This window comes from Antrostomus carolinensis, unplaced genomic scaffold (genome assembly GCF_000700745.2).
Source record: "Antrostomus carolinensis isolate BGI_N321 unplaced genomic scaffold, ASM70074v2 scaffold6314, whole genome shotgun sequence".
NCBI classification, from domain to species: domain Eukaryota; kingdom Metazoa; phylum Chordata; class Aves; order Caprimulgiformes; family Caprimulgidae; genus Antrostomus; species Antrostomus carolinensis.
The window spans coordinates 23,458-45,543 of NW_010311288.1; the positions used below are offsets into that span (position 1 = coordinate 23,458).

General features: G+C 37.4%; 1 protein-coding gene across 1 annotated transcript; it reads left to right on the forward strand.

Annotated features, from left to right (window-relative positions):
* Window positions 1-2,265: 2,265 nt before the first annotated feature.
* On the forward strand, window positions 2,266-20,880 carry LOC104523945 (cAMP-specific 3',5'-cyclic phosphodiesterase 4D-like; the record flags this gene model as incomplete). The annotated part of the gene is made up of 4 exons (XM_010166679.1): window positions 2,266-2,457; window positions 14,714-14,750; window positions 19,540-19,613; window positions 20,831-20,880. Coding segments are annotated over 4 exons (353 nt in total), but the record flags the coding sequence as incomplete, so codon positions are not given.
* Between the last annotated feature and the right edge of the window lie 1,206 nt (window positions 20,881-22,086).

Here is a 22,086-nt window from a genome sequence, read left to right on the forward strand (position 1 = left end):
ACTCAAAATAAGTTGATTGATAGTGAGTAATAGTAGTCATGTTAGTAGTAATGACATGTTTATTAACTCATGACAGTATAAGCTGCAAAGGATGTTTTACTGTCATGTTCATGTGATCTTGCCCTTTCCAATATTTTTTCAATATTTTTTTTGTAAGCAGATCTCACAATGATCACAAAGATGCAATAAGTTGGGAAAAAAAAATGCAGAGAGGAGCTTTGTGTTGTCCACGATCACCCAGCAAGGCTGGTAGCAGAACTCTCATTTGATATCTTCCCAGTTAAGCTTTGTTAGCTTGAGATTGATAATGTCATGTAGTAGAAGCACATTTGAGGACACAGAAAAAGTATTCAGGCACAATCAAAAGACATCAGATTTGAGAAGAATCGTGTGTGTTAGGATTTACTGATGTTGAATTGTTCTGAAAACTACAGTGAAAAGGGAACTAAATCACTAAACTCTCTTGAAGTTTGTTTAATACCATTTCCTGATTAGTTTTACTGGGAAAAAAAAAAATGGCATTTCTACATTCAAACTGTGAAAGGTGGATTAAAAATATAAATAATATGGTCTGAGAGCAGCAGAAAGCTTGCAGTTCCAGGAATATGTGGAAAGTAACAATGAAACAATGAAATAAAATATGAAACCAAGGTCCAATCTCTGACAGACAATGTGCTTCTCTGTCAAATTAGGCAATATATGTTTCTTTGATTAGTTCATTTAACAAAGGAAAACAAGCTGTGGGAATGCTGTCACTTCAGCAAAACATTACAGTTGCAACGTCACCGCAACCTCAGTGCAGAGAGTAGCACGTACATGCTATGACATCTGTGCCACATTGAAGTCTAATCAACAGCTGAACACATACTGAATATTTTCTTGTCCGCTGTCAGTAGATAAAATTGAAAACTGATGGGTGTCTGTCACATCAACACTGCTTTCAAAATGAGTACTTCAGATGTTTTCATTACAAATACTTATTATGATGCTAACACTTATCCATGTTTAAAACATCATGTGACAATTCCTCTATTCATCCCTCATTCCTAAGTGCATTAGCAGTATTATTTAAGTTCCCATTAGTATGGCAAATGAGCCGAAATAGTTATAAGCCAAGGTATTGAGCACACCTTTCCTACTATGCTGTAAAGCTAAAATTGATCTTTGGTTTTAGAGACAAAACCAACTAGGGAAACAAAAGGCATCTTCCACTTCTGGCTGGATAAAACGTGCTCCATCCCATCAGATGGTGACATAATCTTGCTAATCCACATATTTGTGACCTCTGAGATTACATACCACAACACATTAAGTCTAAAAACAGAGCCATATGCTCCAAAACGACTTCATATGGAAGCAAACGCAGCTGTCAGGCTGCTAAGCAACACGGGTTGCCATGAGCACTGCCCACCCTGCGCTAGTTTCTGATTGATTGCAGACTCCCATTCAAGGTCTTTGCACTGATTTTCAAAGACCTTTGTGGAAACGTCACAGGCAGTGTGAAAGAGCATCCTCTCTCTCCTTCTCTTTCTTTCTCTCCCCTCACACTTCTGCCTCTTATGACGGCAGTGTTCCCTAGGAATGATGAGCCTGTTTGCCACTCTAAATACCAGATACAATAAGCTCGAAGTGCTGGATCTATACTGTGTAGTTCAAAGACATGAATGGCTACAGAAGTTGTGCTGCTTGGCAGTGAACAATTAACTAATTTCTTTGATCTGGTTGTACAACAGCAACTCTAAGGCATGCAAACATACCCAAGTGCACACGTATGCCCTAATCCCAGCCCAGTGCTTTGTTTACTGGGATAAGACAAAATGTATTCTTGAAATATTTGGGTAGTAAGGAAAAATTAGGGTTGCGTACTTGATAACAAAAGAGCCCTCAGTTGCCTCAACAGTGGATGAGAGGATAATGAGGGTCTGGCTCAGGAGAGATGGGGCCTGAGGAAACAGAGACATCATGTTTCCTCAGTCATGGATACTTTACATGCAGAGAAGCATAAGGCTTCCTCTATTCCTAATAGTGTTTTCTTTCTCTACCAAATTTATTTTCCTTCAGACTTGTTCTTTTTTGTTACCAGCAATTGTGAAGTGTATTTTTTATGTGCCTTGTTTTTGGCTTAGCAGTGGACTTGACCAGGTCTATATTTCTCCATTATTATAAAGAATAAATTACCTAGTGATAAATTTGTCAGAAGACCATCTATTACTTTCAAAATTCTTATGTCAATGGCATAAATCTTTTTATCCTTTCTTTTTGCAGTTTCGATGTAGACAATGGTACGTCATCGGGACGAAGTCCTTTGGATCCCATGACGAGCCCTGGATCAGGACTAATTCTTCAGGCAAATTTTGTCCACAGTCAACGTAGGGAGTCTTTCCTTTACCGGTCAGACAGTGACTATGACCTTTCTCCGAAGTCCATGTCCAGGAACTCCTCCATCGCCAGTGATATGTAAGTACATTATAAAATACTTTTAGCCTATGTTTTGTTCTATATCTTAAGATTTTTCCAGCCACAAGGAATTTATTTTAAAAATCAAAACCAGCAATCACTCATGCTACCAAAGTCATGGGTAGTTGTGTATTTCTTTAATGAAGCTTGTCCTTGTTTCTTCGGTTTTCTGAAAGTAAGGGTATCATGAGGGTGTACTTGATGTGTTTATGCACTTTATTAGCTTTGACAGAATAATGAAGACAATCAATACTGGTGTATCAAAACACTAAGGAGAACTCTGATTTCCTAGCTATTAAGTTCTTTTCAAGAGAAGTGATACAAACTCAATTCCTGCTTCTTAATATGCTTTAGAAAAATACTCCATTTATTTGCACCAGGTATTTTTACGATTTTAGAGAAAAGGTTTAACAGCTGGCAGAAATTAATAAATTCAAGAGAAGCAAAAATTATCTCAAATACCCTTTTAACTAAATGGTGACATTTTAACAAAAGGCCTTTGGAAAGTTACTCTGTCCTCTCTCAGTATTATTCTGTGATACATGTATTTTCTGCTGGTGAATTACACTTTCCAAGTATGTGTAGACCCCAAGGTGCATGGGTAGTGGAAGGCAGATGAAAATCTCTTTTTATTTGTAAGATACTAAGGATATGTTAAATGTTCTAGCTTCTAGTCACTTGTAAGTAATAGAAATTAAGAATAACTATTTTTACTTGTTTGTTTATCTTATCTGCTCCAAATTCCACTGCCTAATAGATGTTTATGGTTCAATTATAAATCACTAAAATAAAGGAAGAATCCCTTAGTGAACAAGGAAGTCTAAAGCATTAAAAATCCAGCATTAATGTAAATGCTGATTTTTAATGAGGCAAAACCCAATCAATATCCTTTTTAAAAAATAAGTCGGTGCACACAAAAAAGGAAAATGGTTTTCATAATAATGAGTGAAATTACACCTGGTGTTTAACTTGCAGTCATTATAATTGAACACTCCTATTTTCAGCCAATATATAATTTTCAGAAATGTTGATTAGTCCATCTAATTATAGCTCTCTTCCTATATAAGTGTCAAGATGAGAAAAATTCATGGCTTTTGTTGGGGGTTTGTGTAAGGTCCATACCTCAGTTAAGCCCTGTAGATTGAAGTACTTAGTAAGCTTTGTGCCAGTGTGACCAGTTTTGGTCAAGACAAAATGAATGAGAAAAAGGCTAATCCATCCTGCCTTGTCATAAGGAAAAATGCATCTCACTTGCAAATAGTGACCCCTTTCTAGGAAATCTTCCTCTGACAGATAACCTTTCTTTTAGATGGACAAGAGTCAAGCTTTTATTATGGCACCTGTGCCAGGATACCATTTGAAAAGACTTTTACATTCAGGGGGACAATCCAGGTCACTGTTGCTTAGATGAGTCATTTCAATTAAGAATTCAATTAGTGCTCCATCCTTGAATTTCTAATCAACTTCTGCATTTCCTAGAATTCTGGGTAATATTTTATCACATGGCAGTACATTGGATAAATGATAATGGATAAATTTCTGAAACACTGAGAACACTTTTTCCTTTGGATATTTGTGTCTATTCTTTCTTTCAAAATTTTCTTAAAATGCATCTGCATATAAAATGTATTGGACCTCACATCTGGAAACGTTTTCACAGTCCTCTGTCACAGAGGAGCTGTTATAGAAGGTAGATTCCTGACACTGTTTAGGATGGGAGCATATCAGTAAATGTAAAAGGCAATTTGATTTAACCATTGAACATTAATCGTATATTACCATATATAATAAGGTTGATAATTGCACAGAAATTTAAGCAAAAGAAAACCAAGGAATGAAAGAGAGGAAAATGTAAAAAGATTTAATAGCAAGAGAAAAAAATAAAGAAAATATGCCACAAAGCTCTTTATATATGGGTTCAAGGATAAACTGGATGTGTCCATGGAAAGGAAATATACTGAAGATTATCAAAGTAGAGAAATCAGTATGGTTCAGGACATTCCTAAACAAGGTGGAGGCTGGATGAATTGTCAGGGGAAGTATCACACAAATTTTAGATTACTCCTAAATTATCCTATTTCCCTTTTGCATCTACCTACATGCTTATTTTTAAGTATTCAAGAGAAGCAAAAAGTGTTAAGTGTTTCTTAAGCATGAGCAAAATACATTTAAAAACATAAACATCGCTCAGGTAATGCAGATGAATTAATTGTACATAACAGTTTAACCTAGAATTCTCTGATTCTTCAGTACTTGAGTTACCAACCTCAATATTTTACTTTGTAAAGTGAAATAGAAAGCAAAAGGCATACATCTTCTATTTGGAAGGAATATAACACAGAGCTTTCTGGCATTTCCCTTACTCTCAAATAGTGTGCTTACAATAACGCATTCCACTTCAGCAGCAGCAGATGAAACAAAAACAAAACTTGAAGATTTCAGTCAAATATGGAGTGTTGTGATCAAAGGCAGCCAGTGGATGGCAGTACTGAAGTACTGAATTCATCTTTCTGTCATTATTTATTATTTGCACTGCTGCAGTGTCTCAGAGCTCCAGCTTAGGAAGGGAACACAGTCATGCTCACTTCCTTGCAAACACGAGATGAAAAGATGGACTCTGCCACAAACAATTTAAAGTCGAAGCATAAGATGATAACCAAGAGACTAAAAAAAATTACCTTAAATAGAGGGAAATTAAAAGGTAGGGGATTCCCTTTTTTGTGAATGACTGTCAGGCCTGGTCCTGACCTGAAGCTGCAAATGGGCTGAAATATCCCTTTAACTGACATGTAGAACAACTGCCAGAGAAGAGAATTTTTGAGGTAAACTTGCACACGTTTCCCAGTTCTTGACAGTCTGCTCAGCTTTTAAAAAAATTGCATTGTTTTCAGTCTGGATCAGATTCATAAAGGGAATGCACTTTAAAATAATGGCAGACAAAGATGGCAAGCCTGGACAGTTAATAAGGTTCACCTGAGCCTTTAATAAACCAATAAAATACTGAAATTAGGATATATTTTCTCATCCAGAACAGAAAGCCAAATTACTGGTGATAAAAGCTTATTCTTCTTTTTTCTGAGCCAGGAAGGCCTGGATTTATTAATAAAATGCTGTAAGTATATATCTGAAGTTATGGGGGGCAAAAAAACTTTTCCCAGAAAGGTTCTGGCCAAGACTTTAATAGAGCATAAAAGACACAGTTACTGAGCAATGTAATTGCACCTGAGTTTAACAAATTAGAAAAAATTGTCTTTCTTTCCAGATAAACTGCTGTTGAAATTCCTTATCATTTATCAGATGCTTTTCTCAGAATCTGTGGTATTACTACATCACAGATATTGCTGACTGAAAAGAGCCAGTTAAAGTTCAAAATCCAACCTACTTTTAAAAAAAAATCTTTTAAGATGCATTTTCTATATGTATTTCAGCCTAGAAACAATTTTAATGAAAAAATATATTAAATTGTTTGAGACATTTATTTATCAATGGAAAGAAATGTACTTACATGGCTTTAGAAAAATAGGCCAATATCTTGCTTCATTGAGTTTTGCTTTTTTGTTCTTAAGGTCTTTTAAATTGAAGAAATCTCCATGTTGCAGCTTAATTTAAGCTAAGTAATTAGTAAGTCAGTTACAATCTTTTTTTGATTATAGACAAAAACATTTTGAAACACCACTGTGTCCTTTCCAGTTGCTTGGGACATTTTACAAATTTAATCCAAAACAAAGAACTCAGTAATATCCAGTTTGCTTAAATTTAAATAATAAGTTTCCTCTAACTTCATTTGTTAATTGGAAAATCAGATACATTGTAAACAAAAAGAGAGTATTTTCACAGAGAAGGCTTCTTGTGATCTGCTTTTTAATTTGGGAGATTCTTTTTATGGTTGTTGAATCAGGATTTTTTTTTTTTTATGAAATGCAAATTGGTTTTATCTTACGTTCTGACAATGCAGAATCATTACTGGGTTTATGGCTGAATGTTAAAACTTAATCATTTTCCAAATATAACTCTCAGTTGTTAAACACATCGCCTCACACTCAAACATTTTTAGTGTGTCAGGCCTTTTTTTCCCCTCTTCTGGAAATAATGGGTGTTTGGAACAAAATGGCAAGTTACTGCTCCTGTGCTAAACAAAGCAGACTGAATTCCTAAACCTCTTTGGTCAAAGGTGCCATGTTATTAAAAACATGGTACCAAAAGTGATTCTTAGCTGGGGTTTCAGCTATATCAGAACACCACTAATCTCTGGGCTTGCTACACAGATCTGCAGTGGAAGGAATGGGTGTGCATGCTACACTGAAGGATGGGAGCAGTGTGGAGAAAGGGAGCTTAGTAAAGAGGGACTCAGATGTTTTTGGGGATGCCTCTTAAGCTGTGTTTTCCATCTCAGTGATCACCTACATGCGCAGACTGAATTTATTTCACAGCCCAGAAGAACATTAGTTCTTGTCTCGCCCCTCGGGGCACAAACAACACTCTGTATGCTTGCAATGGTGCTACTGCTGTGTTAGCTGTAGAGTTCATTCCCTGAAAGTGGACAAACTGAAATTCTGATGGTTTTCCCTTGTTTTTCTTGAAGTCTTCTTATTTCTTCTTATATACATACATTTAGGGGCTTTTGCATTTTAGCTAGGAGACCCTTTTTTCTAAACCTCGAAGCTGAGAGAATCTTCCTGTGGTTGGCTGAGAGCAAGCTCCCTGGGAAGTCACCTTGGTGCTGTTCTTAGTTGGTTTGCTCTCATTTCTTTTAAAGAGGAAATCTTTCAGCCTGCATCAGTAGGAGATTCTCAGGGAAAGTAATGTATTCTTATTCTTCAGAAGTAGCACAACCGTATCAGTTCTCAGTACACATATGGGGCAGGGACAAGCAAGCAACTGAATATCTGCTGCTTAAAAGCAGTTCAAGGTAATACATTTTATTTTTGTTTGAAGCAAGCTAGGAGTTTATGAGTGTCAGATAATGCAATCAAAACTGATTAATAGTAACTCATTAAGCTGCACTAACTTGATTGCTTCTAGTCATGTGTGCACACCCACTCATTAATTTTCTCTAACCTGGGCAGAAGACAAACCTATCCTTTAGTCACTGATGCTTGTTTGTTTTACAGCCTTACTTAGTGCTAAGTGATGATTTCTGTTGTATGATCAGTCCAACAACAGCACTGCTGAATTGGCCTTGTCTTTTCCAATTGAGTTCAGCTCTTTTCTGGTTCAAAGTCCTGCATTCTCTGGCTTAGTCCAACCCCCTCTTCAACACACAAACCAAGCCGCCACACTGCAGTAGCTTCTTTTCCCTTGCTGTCATCTCAGTGACCACCATGCATACTACCTTCTGATTTTAGAATGAAAACCACCTATGGCAGTAAAACACTGGCAAGTTCATGCTCTGTTTCTCTTTAGGAATGAATAATTCTTTGTCAGACTTAATGCAAACCAGTTGCTCAGAGTTGTCCACCACTCTTGTTTCATCTAAATGGTCTGCTCTGTTATGGTAGGATTAAAGTGCTGAAGCTTGGTGGCTGCTTGGGGAAGTACGATAAAGGTGATTTCTTGAGTTGTCATGTGTTTTCATATGTTGCACATCATACTGGCATCCTTTTGTGATGGCCCACTACATCAGTACCTACGTGATTTCCTCAGGTGGATTACCCAAGTCAGATGTGCAAGTGCAGTCTCTTTAGAAAACATTTAAGCTTCCTGAGTAAGGAAGTAGTTGGATCTGATTCTGATTCCAGCCCATCCAGCAATCCTGAATGAAGCTTCTGGATTTGATGGGTCTTGGTTCTGATCACCATCACCGAGATGTAGTTAGCTGCCCTTATCACCCAGCAAAGTCCCTTGTTTCTAGTCTGCTCAAAAGCAGACACTGTGATATTATGCTGGTGATGCACAGTAAGGTACACAGGTAAGCAGATAATTCTTCCTGATACTGCCTAGATTAAATCTCAAAATACTGATTTAAGAACACCTTGGTATTCACTGATCCTTTCCAGTCCTTTAGTCTGTAATGGATATGATCATTCTGACTTTCCAAGTTGTGAGAGAGCTCCTCACTTTGGCTGCTAATGCAGTTCAATTGGAAGTAAGACTGTAATTTGGGTAACCTAACACTGGTGACTTCAACAGAGCAGACTCTAAGTATTCAAAGGCTTCTTTCAAACCTAATAAAGCATATCTTAAGGAACTGAGATGCTAAACAGATGGCATGAAAATTTATTCTTGTACAAAATATCCATTATACCTAGAAAGTTACAGGTACATTAGTACATGGCATATCTTTGTAGGTATTAGCCCTGTGTAATTATCCACATTTGGTTTGAGCTGTTTTTTGTATCTCTGATCATAAGGCAGCCAAGTATTGCTTTCTTCCATCAAGATGTCATAGTAAAGATCTGTGTTCCATATGAAGTTAATCAGGGTGTTTGGAAACACTTGTATCTGCAGTATTTGCTAGTGAGATTTATGCTGGAGAAATGTTTTCTCCTTTGGTCTGTCTTCCTAAATCTAACTTGCTTAGTTAGATAGTCCAGCGAGAACTGCTATAACCAGACTTTCTTTTGGCTGAGATAATGGACTTCTCAGGGACTGTGGCTTTTCTGAGTCAATCCTCTTCAATCTGGTTAAGGTCAATTGAGATTAAGTAGATTGAACTCTCCAGAGCGCCTAATATTACAGCAATACATTTGACTAATTAGGGCAAGCTCTGTTGCTATATTAGGAAGAAGTATCAGGAGGACATTACTGCATAGTGTTCTGGAAAAATGTGTTGTTCAGAAACACCCAGACAGTAGTTGACGAGTCTGCTTCATTCAGGGTCTGATTTCTGTCTGCTGTGTGATAGAACAAGTGGTTTCAGGTAGCTCTTTGCAAAAGTCCTTTAAGATACATGTTCCCAAAAATAAATAAATGCTCTGTGAATAATAACCTGCTCTTCTGTAGCTCATGACTCCATCAACAATGTCACTTGCTTGATCTCTCAACCCTAAATCCCAAACTGCCCATAGCATCATAGTCTCTAGCCGCTGCCTTAAAAGCCCAATGATCCTCCAAATGAGACACAACCTTTCAATGAGATGCAAATCACGGACGACCCACAGACTATATGGGAAAAGCTGTAAGCCAGTTTCTGTCACACCCCATAATATGGGCACAGCATTGAGAGATGCCTCATCCTCAGTCAGCCTTAGCTTTTGGAGTCAGGCCCAGGCTATCTCATATTACGACTAGAAAATTGTTTTACAGGTCTTCAGAAATTGAGATGTCATGACTTAAGCACTATTCCTGCAGAGTAAACTAACTTGGAGCACTGTGATTTCTGACTCCGCAAAATCAGTATTACAAACCAATCCATTTGGATTCTCCAAATACAGACGATGAGTAAGTGCAAGCTGCATGGAGCAGCCAGCCACCCCTCCTGCTCACTGTCCTTAGAGCACAGCCTCTGCTGGCTAGTGGTATTACGTGAAGTTTCCCTTACCATATCAGAGTGCAATCTAGAATCAGATTTTGTTGCTGCTAAAATCTGAATCTAAACAACATGCATATTTTCAGCATGCCTAATTCATATGTTTCTTGTGTGTTTATTTGGCTTCACCTATAAAGTGTTATTGGGGTAGAAAAAAAAAATCGTAGCAATTAGCGCAAATGGTTACCTTGCTCTCTGTTCTTCATTTGTGGTTTTGCACGTGGTATTTTGGTGTTCTAGCATATGTGCAAGCAAAACACAAATGTCTCATCTAAGCTGTATTTATAGCATGTTATTGGACAGTAAGGCTGAATCAGCCTTGTATACAGAAAGGAGTGGATGTCATGTTTAATCCAAATTTAGATGTTTACACTGAAAAAGGAGGCTGCAATAGATTTTCTGGTTCAAACAGAAGACTACTTCCATGTTCATCTTCTTTCCTGTTTTGTATGTTATGTGTAGACAGTATGGGTTTTCCCTTGCTTTTATGTTTATTATATTTCTATGTTAAAAAAAAAATGCACAGAAACAGCTCTGTAAAAATGACATCTACTCTTGTGACAATTTGACAAAAGCCTTAGTTCTAGCTGCAGAACACAGTGCAGGGATTCCACAAAGCCACTGTCCCCTAGGGCTTTTCAAAGTCTGTTGGCAGCTTTATTCTTTCAAATAGGGTATGTCCCAAGTTTGTAGCCAGAGGATCCAACACAGATCACACTAGTTAGATTTAAAGCCTGGCTGGCATCATCAGCCAGTACTTATCCTGGGGAGGTAAGTGAGTTTTTCATTCAAACGGAGGAATGTGGCAAAACAGTATGATCATGTTTATATTGATGCAAAGTGTCAAGATTCTTTTGACTAATCTTATAATTTATGTTGTAAAAAATGTATCAGGATTAAACAGGAATTTTTTTTTGTCCATATCTTTTCCATGAAAAGGTATGTGTCAAATTGATCTAAAAAGCTTTTGTACATTTTTCCCCCTCTTTTTAGGCAGAGCTCTTATTTATCCTGGGATTCACTTCCTGTTAATGGTATCTTGATTTTTTTTTTCTGACCATATTAAAAAAACACCCTCTCTTTTTTAATTGTATCCTAGCAGGTCTGCAGGATGTCCCTCCAGGTACTCCTCTTACTAGATTATTATGTTAAATTATCCCAACTTAATTAAGAAATAAAGGTTATGCAGTCACCCTGCCTATCCTTGTGTTAATCTTCCTGCCTGCTTCTTTCTTTGTCTTAAGTTCCTTTTTAGTGGGGGCAAAGTTAATTACTGTCCTGTAATTGGGGTAGAAGAGACAAATTCATGCCAATATTGAGGAAAGGAAGCAAAAATTTTGTACTTTTTATTTGGCAACAATTAGCTGAACATGTTCCTCTAACTTCTGACTTAGCATAGTATTTGTATCTCCTGTCCAGTGTGGGGAGTTCAAGTATGTCCCGTAGATGTGAACAAGTGTCTCAGGCATTCTAGTTAACAAAGTCTAACACTGATGTAAACATTTTTTCCCAACCTTAAAGGTTAACAGCTGTGTCGGTATTTAGAAGGTTGTGACATAACTGCACAAAGTTTACACTCCCTCTTGCTGCTTCTGTGTGTAGATGTGTGGCACTATCCTCTCCCGAATCCAGACAGAATTCTATCAGATTCCATATAATCTGAAAACATCAGGACACTCATATATTGTAGTGTTTACTACACTGCAGTACACTGTGGATCAGTGGCACTTTGATTGAATCATATGTTCTTGCTCTTCTGTACAAAAAATAGCACAGCCACTTTAGACGTGTCTACTCCCTTTTTGGGCACTCTCACCTTTTCCAGATTTCCTGACCCACTGTGGATTAGAGGTTACTCACCACCCTATGCAATTGCTTTTCTGTCCAAGTGTGTCTGGTGTCTGCTAAACTGCTTTGTGAAAGCTGTGGATATCTGTACTTTCAGTATCACACTTTCACCAAAATAATGATGATTTCTGGAATTGTTGCTCTTAACACAAGGGGTATTTCAAAAGTGAAAATTAAATACTGGGGTGCATTAAATTAATATTTAATAATGCCTCCTCTGAAAAATAACAAGCTACGGTATTTTATTAGTGTTCTCCAATGAAATGCAGTCCAGCAAGAGCTCAAGTAGAAAGAAGTTTGCAAATTAGAGGAGTGGGGTCATGCTATTTTTAGAGAAAAAAACAAACAAACAAAAAACTGGAGAGCTGAAAGCCCAGAAACATGTACTTGTTGCCTCTTAGCAGTGCCTCAGCATTCAAGGGGTGGCAAATAGGGGCACTGAATGGGGAGAAGAGTGAGAAATTAGCACCTCCAGTAAGGAAGCCCACAGGAGATGTTGAGAAGAAGAACCATCCTCTTTTTGTAGTTTTAACAATCTGCACTTTTGCAGGTAATAGCTATGTTGTAGCAGTTGCCTGGGAATTTGAAGCACTGATGAATATTTTGTGCATTTCTGTCATATGTTGGTTATTTAGAGTGTTTGCCACTGACAGATGCTGGTGATGCTAGAAAGAACTAGCTTTACTCTATCTGGCTTATTTACAGGCAGAAACAATTAAATAGTTTTTTTTCTTTGTCCAGTGCTACTGCTACTTGTAAAACTTTTCATCTCCAGGATTCTGCCCCTTCATCATTCCAAATGTGGGAATTAGACTAGATCAGTAAAAAAATGGGTTTGCATATTGATTTCAAATACAGTTTCTGTGCTGAATTTGATCACTCAGAAAACACACTCATTTCTAAGTATTTGCTCAAACTTTTGTTTGCTTTTTGCCTGAACAACCTGAGTAACAGATAAAGTGAGTAAGCATGAGGAATACTGGCAAGTAATTTACTTCAGGCTTTAGGCTCTTCCATCTTTGCAGAAGTCATTCAGATGACTAACACAGGATTCCTTGCTCTACACAGCTGTGTCTCTTTCAAGTGTCAAAGCAGAAGAGGAAGTGGAGTAGTGATACACAAATAGTAAAAATATTCTTCATAAAAGGGAAGAGATGAACACATTTTATTGAGGAACAGGTAAGCCAGCTGTCACACAGCAGATAATAACAATTCACAGAATTTGAAGACAAAGAGCATAATTTTTCTGGAATTGAGGTAGCGCACATATTCACACTATGGCTGTTTAAGTGGAGGAGAGAAAAGGAAAAGATGGATGTGGCTTATCTTCTGCTGGACCCTTTGTGTAGCTGTGTAACTCATTAAGCAATCCTGATCAGAAATTATAGTCTAGGGCATTTCCTGATGTTTTCATGACCCAATGAAAATGTGAAGAGGTACTAAACCCAGCTGGTCATCGACTCCCCTGTTAATGCCCTGGGCTGATTCATGATTTCTATAATAACCAGTTGGATTTGGTTTCACTGGGAAATTAAAGCCTCTGAGTTCCTCCCATAGTGCCATGTTTCTTCTAGTTTGGTGTGATGATCATGCTTACACACTTTCCAGCTAGGCTCAGACTGTGGTTTCATCTGAAGCAACACCTTATTCCAGCTACTCCTACAAAGACTTGTTAAAATTGCAGAATTCTTCCATAAAAAATCCATCTATAAAAATCCGTTTCTCTATGTCAACCAATAGGAATAAAAGAGATGGTAATAAAAAGAAAAGCTACATGAGTATTAAGCATTATGATAGTTTTGAATATTGGGGAGTTTTGTTTCGACCTTACAGGTTCTCTGGTTGTATTTACTGTTTTTTTATTAGGTTCTTGCAATACCTGCAAAAACATTACTGTCTTGTGGACAGTATATAAATTATAAGAATGATGCTGTAGCAACTCAAATGCAAATCAAATTTCTCCATTTATCAGAAAGTCTTTTTCTGATTAGATTGTCATGGACTTGAAATCCATTGTTAAATACTTGTATTTTATGCTTGAACGTAAATAACATTAACATAGCACCAAAGCAATGGTAATTTCTGCTGAAAGCTGCAACTTCTAACTCATCACAATAAATTCACTGCAGGAAAATACATGAGAATTGAGAACATAGTCATATTGGATATTTGTTTTTTGAAATTTCTTTTCATCTTGATTGCTGACACGTATTAGATATGATAACTGAAAACTCCCAAGTTTTCCCTGTACCCCTTGTGCCCTGGAGAGTTCTGACTCCATATCCTCAGTGCTACAGATGCTAATCTGAAGCTCAACAGCCCTTCAGCCTACTTGTATTTACAAGACTATGCTTTATATGCCATGTTGCAAGTGGCAGCTTTCAGTTCTGAAGCGAAGGAACCCCTATTTCCCTTCCTCCCTTCTCGACTGCAGTGCGTCATCACAGCACCTTGCCCATACCTCACCCGGTGGTGTGGGTAAGGTTGCCATAGCAACAGCACACACTCGGTCACACCCCCTATGGCTACCAAAGTGTGAGTCAGTTTGAAAGTTTTACTAGATTTTTATTTGCCTGCGATGCACTGCCCGGGCATCTGACCTGCTGGTAACCCTCCGTGGGGTCACTTTATGTATTTTCACCTCCATCCTTTGGGATGAAGTCTCTGCAGATCAGTCCTCAGTGGTCAGTCACCTGCCCAACCCACAGTGCAGAAACTGGCTAGTTCATCAGCCATCCCATAGACATGCCAGACAACTGGGCAATAACTAAGCTGATATTTCCTTTTCAAAGGATATGTAAAGCAGCGGTAGTGAGTAACTGCTGAAGAATGAAACTGGAGTAACCTACAGTACATTGTAAAACCTGATTTTCTTTCTGTTAAAGCAGTGAGATAAGTTTTCAGTAATACCTATCTGACAACTTTGCTCATTTTTTTCAGACATGGAGATGACTTGATTGTGACACCATTTGCTCAGGTAAGCACAATTTTGCCGTATTTCTCACGTGATCTTAGAATTTAAAGGTCAAATGGCCAAACCAGTTGTTTTCTGTTGTTGATATAAGGTATGTTTGCTTGAAACAGGAAAAAAATGTGTAAACAGAAAGTCATAAACCTCCTACTCTGTTATGCCTCTCTTTTTAATGCTTTTTGATTATCTGAAAAGTTGAAGTGCAAAAACATAGCAAACAGTCATGATGCAGACAAATCTGTGCTCTCTGTTACTCTCCTGCTTTTTATAATTACAAATTCTTCTTTTGAACATCTTTTATGCATTCAATACAAGGTAATTTTTAGATGCAAGATAAGTTTTACCCAGAATACTTAGATTCATATACAAAACCATCTCTATTTGTTTGATTTTTCCACTCAGATTCTGTTTTATAAAATATAAGCTCAAAATTCTATATAATTTAGATAAAAACTCGACAATTTATAGTAATAGACCTGTTTTGTCATGTATGAAAACTTAACATTCATATTCTTTGAACTCAAGATGATAAGTTTTATCCTGTAATAAATAGGAGTGAAAGCTAATTCAGTATAAATACAGGGAGAAAAATAAAACTGGAACTCATATGTGATTGAAGTTGAAGGGAAAGAGAAAGGTTGAGTCACACAGCCGTCTCAAATAAGAATAAGGTGTCCAACTTCAGTTCTGAATATGCAAGTTGCTTTGGTCTAATGATCAGCTGTTAAAACAATCAATATTCATTTAAGCTGTTATTATATATTTAATTATATTGTAAACAAGTGGCAATGTTTATAAGACACTGGCTGATCAAATCCTTAATATGAAGAATACCTAAATCTTCTATTATCAAAGAAAAAGGTTAAGCCAGGGCCTTTTCTAAGAATACTTTAAGATTTCTCAGATGGTAAAACCACTTCTGGTTTTAGTTCCTCGGGAAACATAAAAACCCTAACTCCTGAGTACAGAAAAAATAAAAATTGTGTGGTGGTCAGGCAATCCAATATTTCCTATAGCTGAGTTCATGTTCATTGTCATCTGAACTTTTGTTACAAACTGTGCCACATAGATAAGACAGGTTATAGTATGCCTAGAAAACCAGCAAATATTACAGCTTGTTTATGGATTTTGTTTTTCCTGGGACAAAACACCCTATTTGTTTTAAGGGCAGTTTTGTATTCCTGATGATGTTGATGGACGTGCTTCAGCAATTAAAGCAGAAGCAGCTCAATGTTATTGCTACTTGCACCAAGGTGATGTAATTGATTATTTGAGAGCTTTCAGCATTTCAGTGCAAAACCCTGTTAACAGTGGTTTAAATCCACCTGTTTTCATTTGCATTGAACAGGAGGAAGAGCACTCACAGGGGGAGTTATCCCCATGTCACATTCCCTGAGACGGGGAATTGAGATGCAGCTGAGGGGGCATGCCTAATGGTGGGGAAGTGACACCTGATTAGACTCTTAGATAAAACATAGCCCTTGTCTAAAAATGATTTCAATATGCAAAATCCCATCTCCTAGTGAGGCTTGTTCACAGACTGCATCTGCAGCTAAGCACAAGGCCAATCCCTCTGACTTACATTAGCAGTACTAGGACCTCACTCAGGACTTCAGAAATGTCTACACTTTATACAAACCACCCTTTTAATCTCTTCCTAAAGCAATATTTCGTCACATAGATTCATTTTTGTGTTGCAAACGGCCAAAGCACCGTTTTAATCTGTCCAGGGCTTCCTGGTGGCAGTAGATCACGGTATGTCAAACACACATTCCAGTTCTTTCAGACTGTCCATATTTTCTTCAGTTGACCAGGAGGCTTGTTTCATCTGATTGTGAGACATCTAGTGTTAATAGCTCCGATTTTAGCATTTCAGTTACTATTCAACACCTCACCATGGTAATGTGTCTGCATTTGTTAACTGGGGGCAGGGGGGCATGCTGTGTCCCCCACATAGAATCTTACCCCAGGACAAGATAATTTACTATTTTTACCAGTGGAATTTTGTAAGCTAAAATTAAAAAATCTATCACAAGAATATTATTAGATGCACTTCCCTTTATTGTCATATACAACAACAGCTGTAACTTAATTATTTGTAGAATTTCACTTTTCAAAAGAAAATAATTTGAGTGATTTGAAAAGTAAGGACCAATTCTGTAGGTTATTTATCATTTAAAAAGTTTGATTGATTGGGGTTTTTTTAATTCACTTGCAACTGTTTGTATATAACTTGATTTTGAAAATATTATTACTTAGGGATTAAACCTAAAGAGGTTTGCAAATGACTGGTCACTTTTTGCTCACAAATCTAACTCTAGAAACATGAGACAGAGAAAACTGTCACTTAAAAAAATTATAGTGAACAATTGAAATACTATTTTATGTACTTATACTATAAAATAATAGCCTTATAAATATTAATACCTTTATATAATAAATCAAGTTGTTTAGCTCCACTGTGGACAATGGCCAGAATTTTTGTTGTCACTTGTACATTCATTGCTATCTATGTAGAGATACCTTGCACTTCCAGAAACTGTCAAAATATGTGCATGTATGCTAAAGCAGCTGGGATGCTGGACAGATACTGAACATTCGTCCCTGGACCTACAAAACAGTTATCTGCCAGAAGAACAAATAGACATACAAGCCAAACAGTTGAGTCTCTGCTTTCTGAAAAAGGAGAGATTCATATCTTGGACAGTGGAAAAATCTGGTCAATATGCATAGTGGTAGGCATGGTAGAGAGACTCCCTCACAGCTCTTCAGGGACCCAAGCACTGGCCCAGCAAGGCTCATTAGCCTCCACTTGTAACTGGCCTTGGGCAACCTTGCAGCTCTGCCCACTTTTCTCCCCAGCACCCTAGATACTAAATGTCCTGTTATTTCAGATCCAACACGTACCTCAGCTAGGTTCATGTTTTCACATGGCATCGTGTCCAGCCTACTAACCTTTCCAAAACTCAGCCCTGCACAGCAGGTACAGAGTCATTCATTGCAGACCATCAGAGGCAGAGCTAATAAGCATGGTTGTACTTGAGATCCTTCACTGAAGGAGTCACTGAACTACTTTTGTACGTGCTCACAGTTCTTAGTGCACCTGAATATACAGCCAATTTGAGTCCAGCAGGGCTTATTGAGTAGGAACCTGCAGAAAACTGACTACATTTTTTCATGGTCTGTGGCAGCTCTGCAAGCTATGTAGATATTTTTCTCTGATAATGCTAGCATGTACAAGCTGTCTCAGCATCCTGGCACACATAGACTGAACCCAGGCAGACTGACCAAAGAGAACTGAAAATGGACTGCAGTCACTAGAATGTGTGTCTTACCTTACTAGGCTGAACTTTTTTGCTTTTATACTTTCCTTCTCCTTCCACCTTCAACTCATCATTTTCTTTTACAATATTTTCATACTTCAGAAGGTTTTTCTTGTATTTTCTGTATTCATTTTTGAACTTTTGAACTCCAAAATCTTCTTTCCCCTTCTCTTCAGTTTATGCCTGATTTCCATCTGGGTAGATCCAGCATCTAAATACAGCATTTGTTAGTGTCACTGTACCCTGGGCATGCAAATTTGATGGCATATATAATTATTTTATTCTGTGCTGAATGTAAAATATGTGAGTTTGCCTTCTGAAAAGGAAAACATAATGAAATTAATACTGTCTCATCAGGCTACAAATGTATTTTTATTTTTATTATCTTAACTCATTTGGGAATTAGGTACAATCACTTGAACACTACCAGTTATTATTTTCTGAATGTTTTCTGTCTGTTATAAGCTTTCATTAATCGTTCTTTTCAGCCTCCTACCCTCTTCCTATCTCATGTATAAATTTAAGGGGCTGTGAAAAGAGGGTTGTATCCTCCTTGACTCAGACCTCTAGAACCCAAATTCCCATTCCCACCTTTGTTATTCCTAGGACAGGTTCACCAGGGAAACAGCCCAGTCTGAGCTGAGAAACAATAACAGGCAACTCCTGCAAAGACACAGTGATGAGTGTTCCTGCCTCATCCCGCTCCCAGTCTGGTTCCAAACAACTCATGGTTCCTCTCTGACTTCAGTTGAACTGTGTCTCCCTAGTCAGAGAGGTGTATCTTGTCCTTACATGGTACAAAATTTGTTGCATTTATCCAGCTGTCTTCAGAAGAGAGTTGGATAAATGCAACAAATGTAGTCTTCAGGAGACTACATAGTTAATTTATGTAGTCTTTCCCAATGTGCAAAGCTTGTAAGAGCCTGCAAGAGATTTCCCACCTGCTCAAGCGATACCTTCCTTTTGACTCTGGCCTTCTGCATTAAGTCTCCAAATCAACTGCACCCCTTAAAGGAGCCACATTTATTTTCCCTGGCGGTCTAGACAATCTCATTCCCTTTGTCCTTTGAGGTTTGTGGGAGCTGAACTGCAAATGGAAAATTCTGTAATCATTTCTTATGTATGAAGTTTTATGCTTGAATGGGCTATTATCTTCCAAACATGAATGCTTTTATGGTCTTTTCAGAGAACTAAGTAGCATTCTGTGAAACACTTTCCTCCTCTTCAAATAAGTCTGTCTTTAAACAAATAATGAGTTGTTTATGATGAGAAAAAAAAAAAGAAATAAACTATTGCCCTTGTATCACAGACACGTTATTGTTTAATGGTCAAAGGCTTCAGACAAACCAACCCTGGAAACCTTGTACAGTTGTTTTGCAATGTTCTTTCCTTTTTCTTTCAGCACAGTGGAGCAGAGATACATCAGTCTCACCTATGCAGAAATTGGACTGAAACCATTTTGTCTATTCCAGGTGCTGGCCAGCCTGCGTACTGTACGGAATAACTTTGCTGCATTAACCAATTTACAAGATCGGGCACCTAGCAAGTGAGTGTCAGTTTTTGGCCACTGAACTTTTTGCAGTGATACTTTTAAAATGTAAACTAAGAATAACACTTAGATGTTACAGATTTCAGTCTGTGTCACCAGACTTGCATAAAACATGTGGATGAGTAATGACTTTATTAATCCCTTGAAGATGCTATACTTGATAGCTGAGACAAGAGCCTCCTTGCCTACTAATTGCTCTTGCATTGCTTTCCTTGCATAAACTTGGACTGGCTTTGTGCAATTTATATGATTTTCAGTAATTAGTCATATGTCAAAGATCATTCAGAGATGGTAATTCAGCCAGAGTCTGGGTCTTTAAAATGAACCAAAGTGAGCAGACAGCTACTCTCATTCATTGGGAGCTACTTGCATGATCTGAACCTAGAATCTGCCTAACTCATCCACGATAATGACATCCCACTTATCCACAGTAGGTCATGATTATAAATGAGACATTATAAATATGATCTTTCTCCAACTGTGTTACAGCATCACAGTTAACATTAGCGTTAGTTACACTGGCAAATTTTATAGCGGAGTCACTTCCCTCACCCAAAATATGCATCTTTATGACTTAGAAGTAATTAGCATTCCAAAGATAGATGCTGCCACTGCTTATGCAGTGCCATAAAAAGATATTTCCAGCCCCCTTGGCTGGAATATGCAGATCCTATGTGGACCCTGCTAGCAGTCATCCGCATATCCCTAGGCAGCTCTGTCAGTCCAGCAACTTCCAGCTTTCTTCAATGGGCAAAGCAGTCCACTGAGCTGTTTGCCTTAAAGATTATTGTAAAAGGTATATGCAAAATAACATGTAAAATGTTTATGCAAAACAACAGACTGAAAAAGTATTTCAGGTCAGAGAACATGTGCAGCGCAAGCCATTTTGAAATAATGATAAGTATGTATGTAAATCAAACTTCAGGCTAAGTATAAGTTCTGGGTATGATTAGGCAGATTTTTAATGAACTTGTAAATTCCTAAAATATTCCGCTCTTGGAGTTCTCAATCTGCAGAAAGGTTTCAGGGTCCGTTGTAAATTCCCTTCTATGCTAGAAAGAAATACCCGTTCTATATTAACTTTTTCTTATGCAATGCCATGTTATTTGAGCCCCACATAATTTCCCAAGGAAATGTATTTTCTGTTATATTGTTCAAGGAGTCAGTCATCTGTGAGTTTATCAGGCTTATACCTTTTTTTTTCTTTTAAACAGACGATCACCAATGTGTAACCAACCATCTATTAACAAAGCAACTATAACAGGTAAGAGGAATTAATATGACTAAAATTCCTCTATTAAACCATCATGGGTTTCTAAATTTAATATTTGTTTATAAAGTCTCACTGAAAACTGCATTTTATAATAACAACCTTATATTTTTTCATAACCTTGTAAGTGGTTTATTAAAGGGGATTCGAGTCATTTGGTGACTCAAATTGGTGACTTCTGGTGTTGTAACATGTTAGCTATCTGATTTGTTTTGTTGTCATGGTTTTAATTTAAGTTCTTTCCCGATTTTTTTTTTCTTTTACCTTATATACCAGTGTGTGACCATGTCATGATTACCTTCATTAGTAACTTTTTGCGATGAAAAGGTAGTAGAAAGAACTAGTATCAGGAATGCATCCGTCTTTCATTTGGGGCATGGAGCTCTGTAGCTATACTGAGGGAAAGTCTTCACGTTACAAGTCCTTAGGCTATGAGGAGAAATTTTCAGAACTGACTTTTCTGCTTTAGGACAGTAAATTCTATTTCTATAACATTTGTAGGTGTGTAAGAGAAAAATAATTCCTTTGTAATAGACATTATTATTTCTAAAGAAACATGAGCTTGCAAACAGAACTGGCATTGTAAGTTATGTGAACATTTTTTAAAAGTTTACTCTGTGGCACTTTTGTTTTATTATTATGACAACTTGTTCTTGGATATCTTTATGGGAGGACACTTTATTTGCCCCCATATTTTTTACACCATGTTAAACCACTGTGTAATTTTCCACAGTTACGTTCTCTATGGTGTGTTGGCAGTAAAAGAGCACTTGCCTTGCCCCTTGCTGAAAGTATACAGACACTTACTACAGAAGCAATTTATAATTTAAACCAAAACCAATGTTTCCAGAATTTTCAAAATAAGTCTTGTCTTTTTCATTGTATAATAGATTTGTAACTCAAAGACGAAATGGGACCAGCTCTTTTGAGAAGTGTGGCTTTGTCATGTTCAATAGTTTCTGTCTTTAGGCTCTGGATTGTGTTAACATTGTTAGGTTTTTTTCATCTAGCCTCACACAGTACCCATATTTACCTCTAAAAGACCCAATCTTGGCCGTTCTGTACAATTTTATTCTCCTAGGAACTCATCATATAATGTGAGCATTTGTGTGTAAGGATCATCAGCCAACAGAGGGTTAAATCTTTAAATCTATTCAATAAACAGAAAAGCATCCTTAGTTAAGAATGTTCAGCAATTAT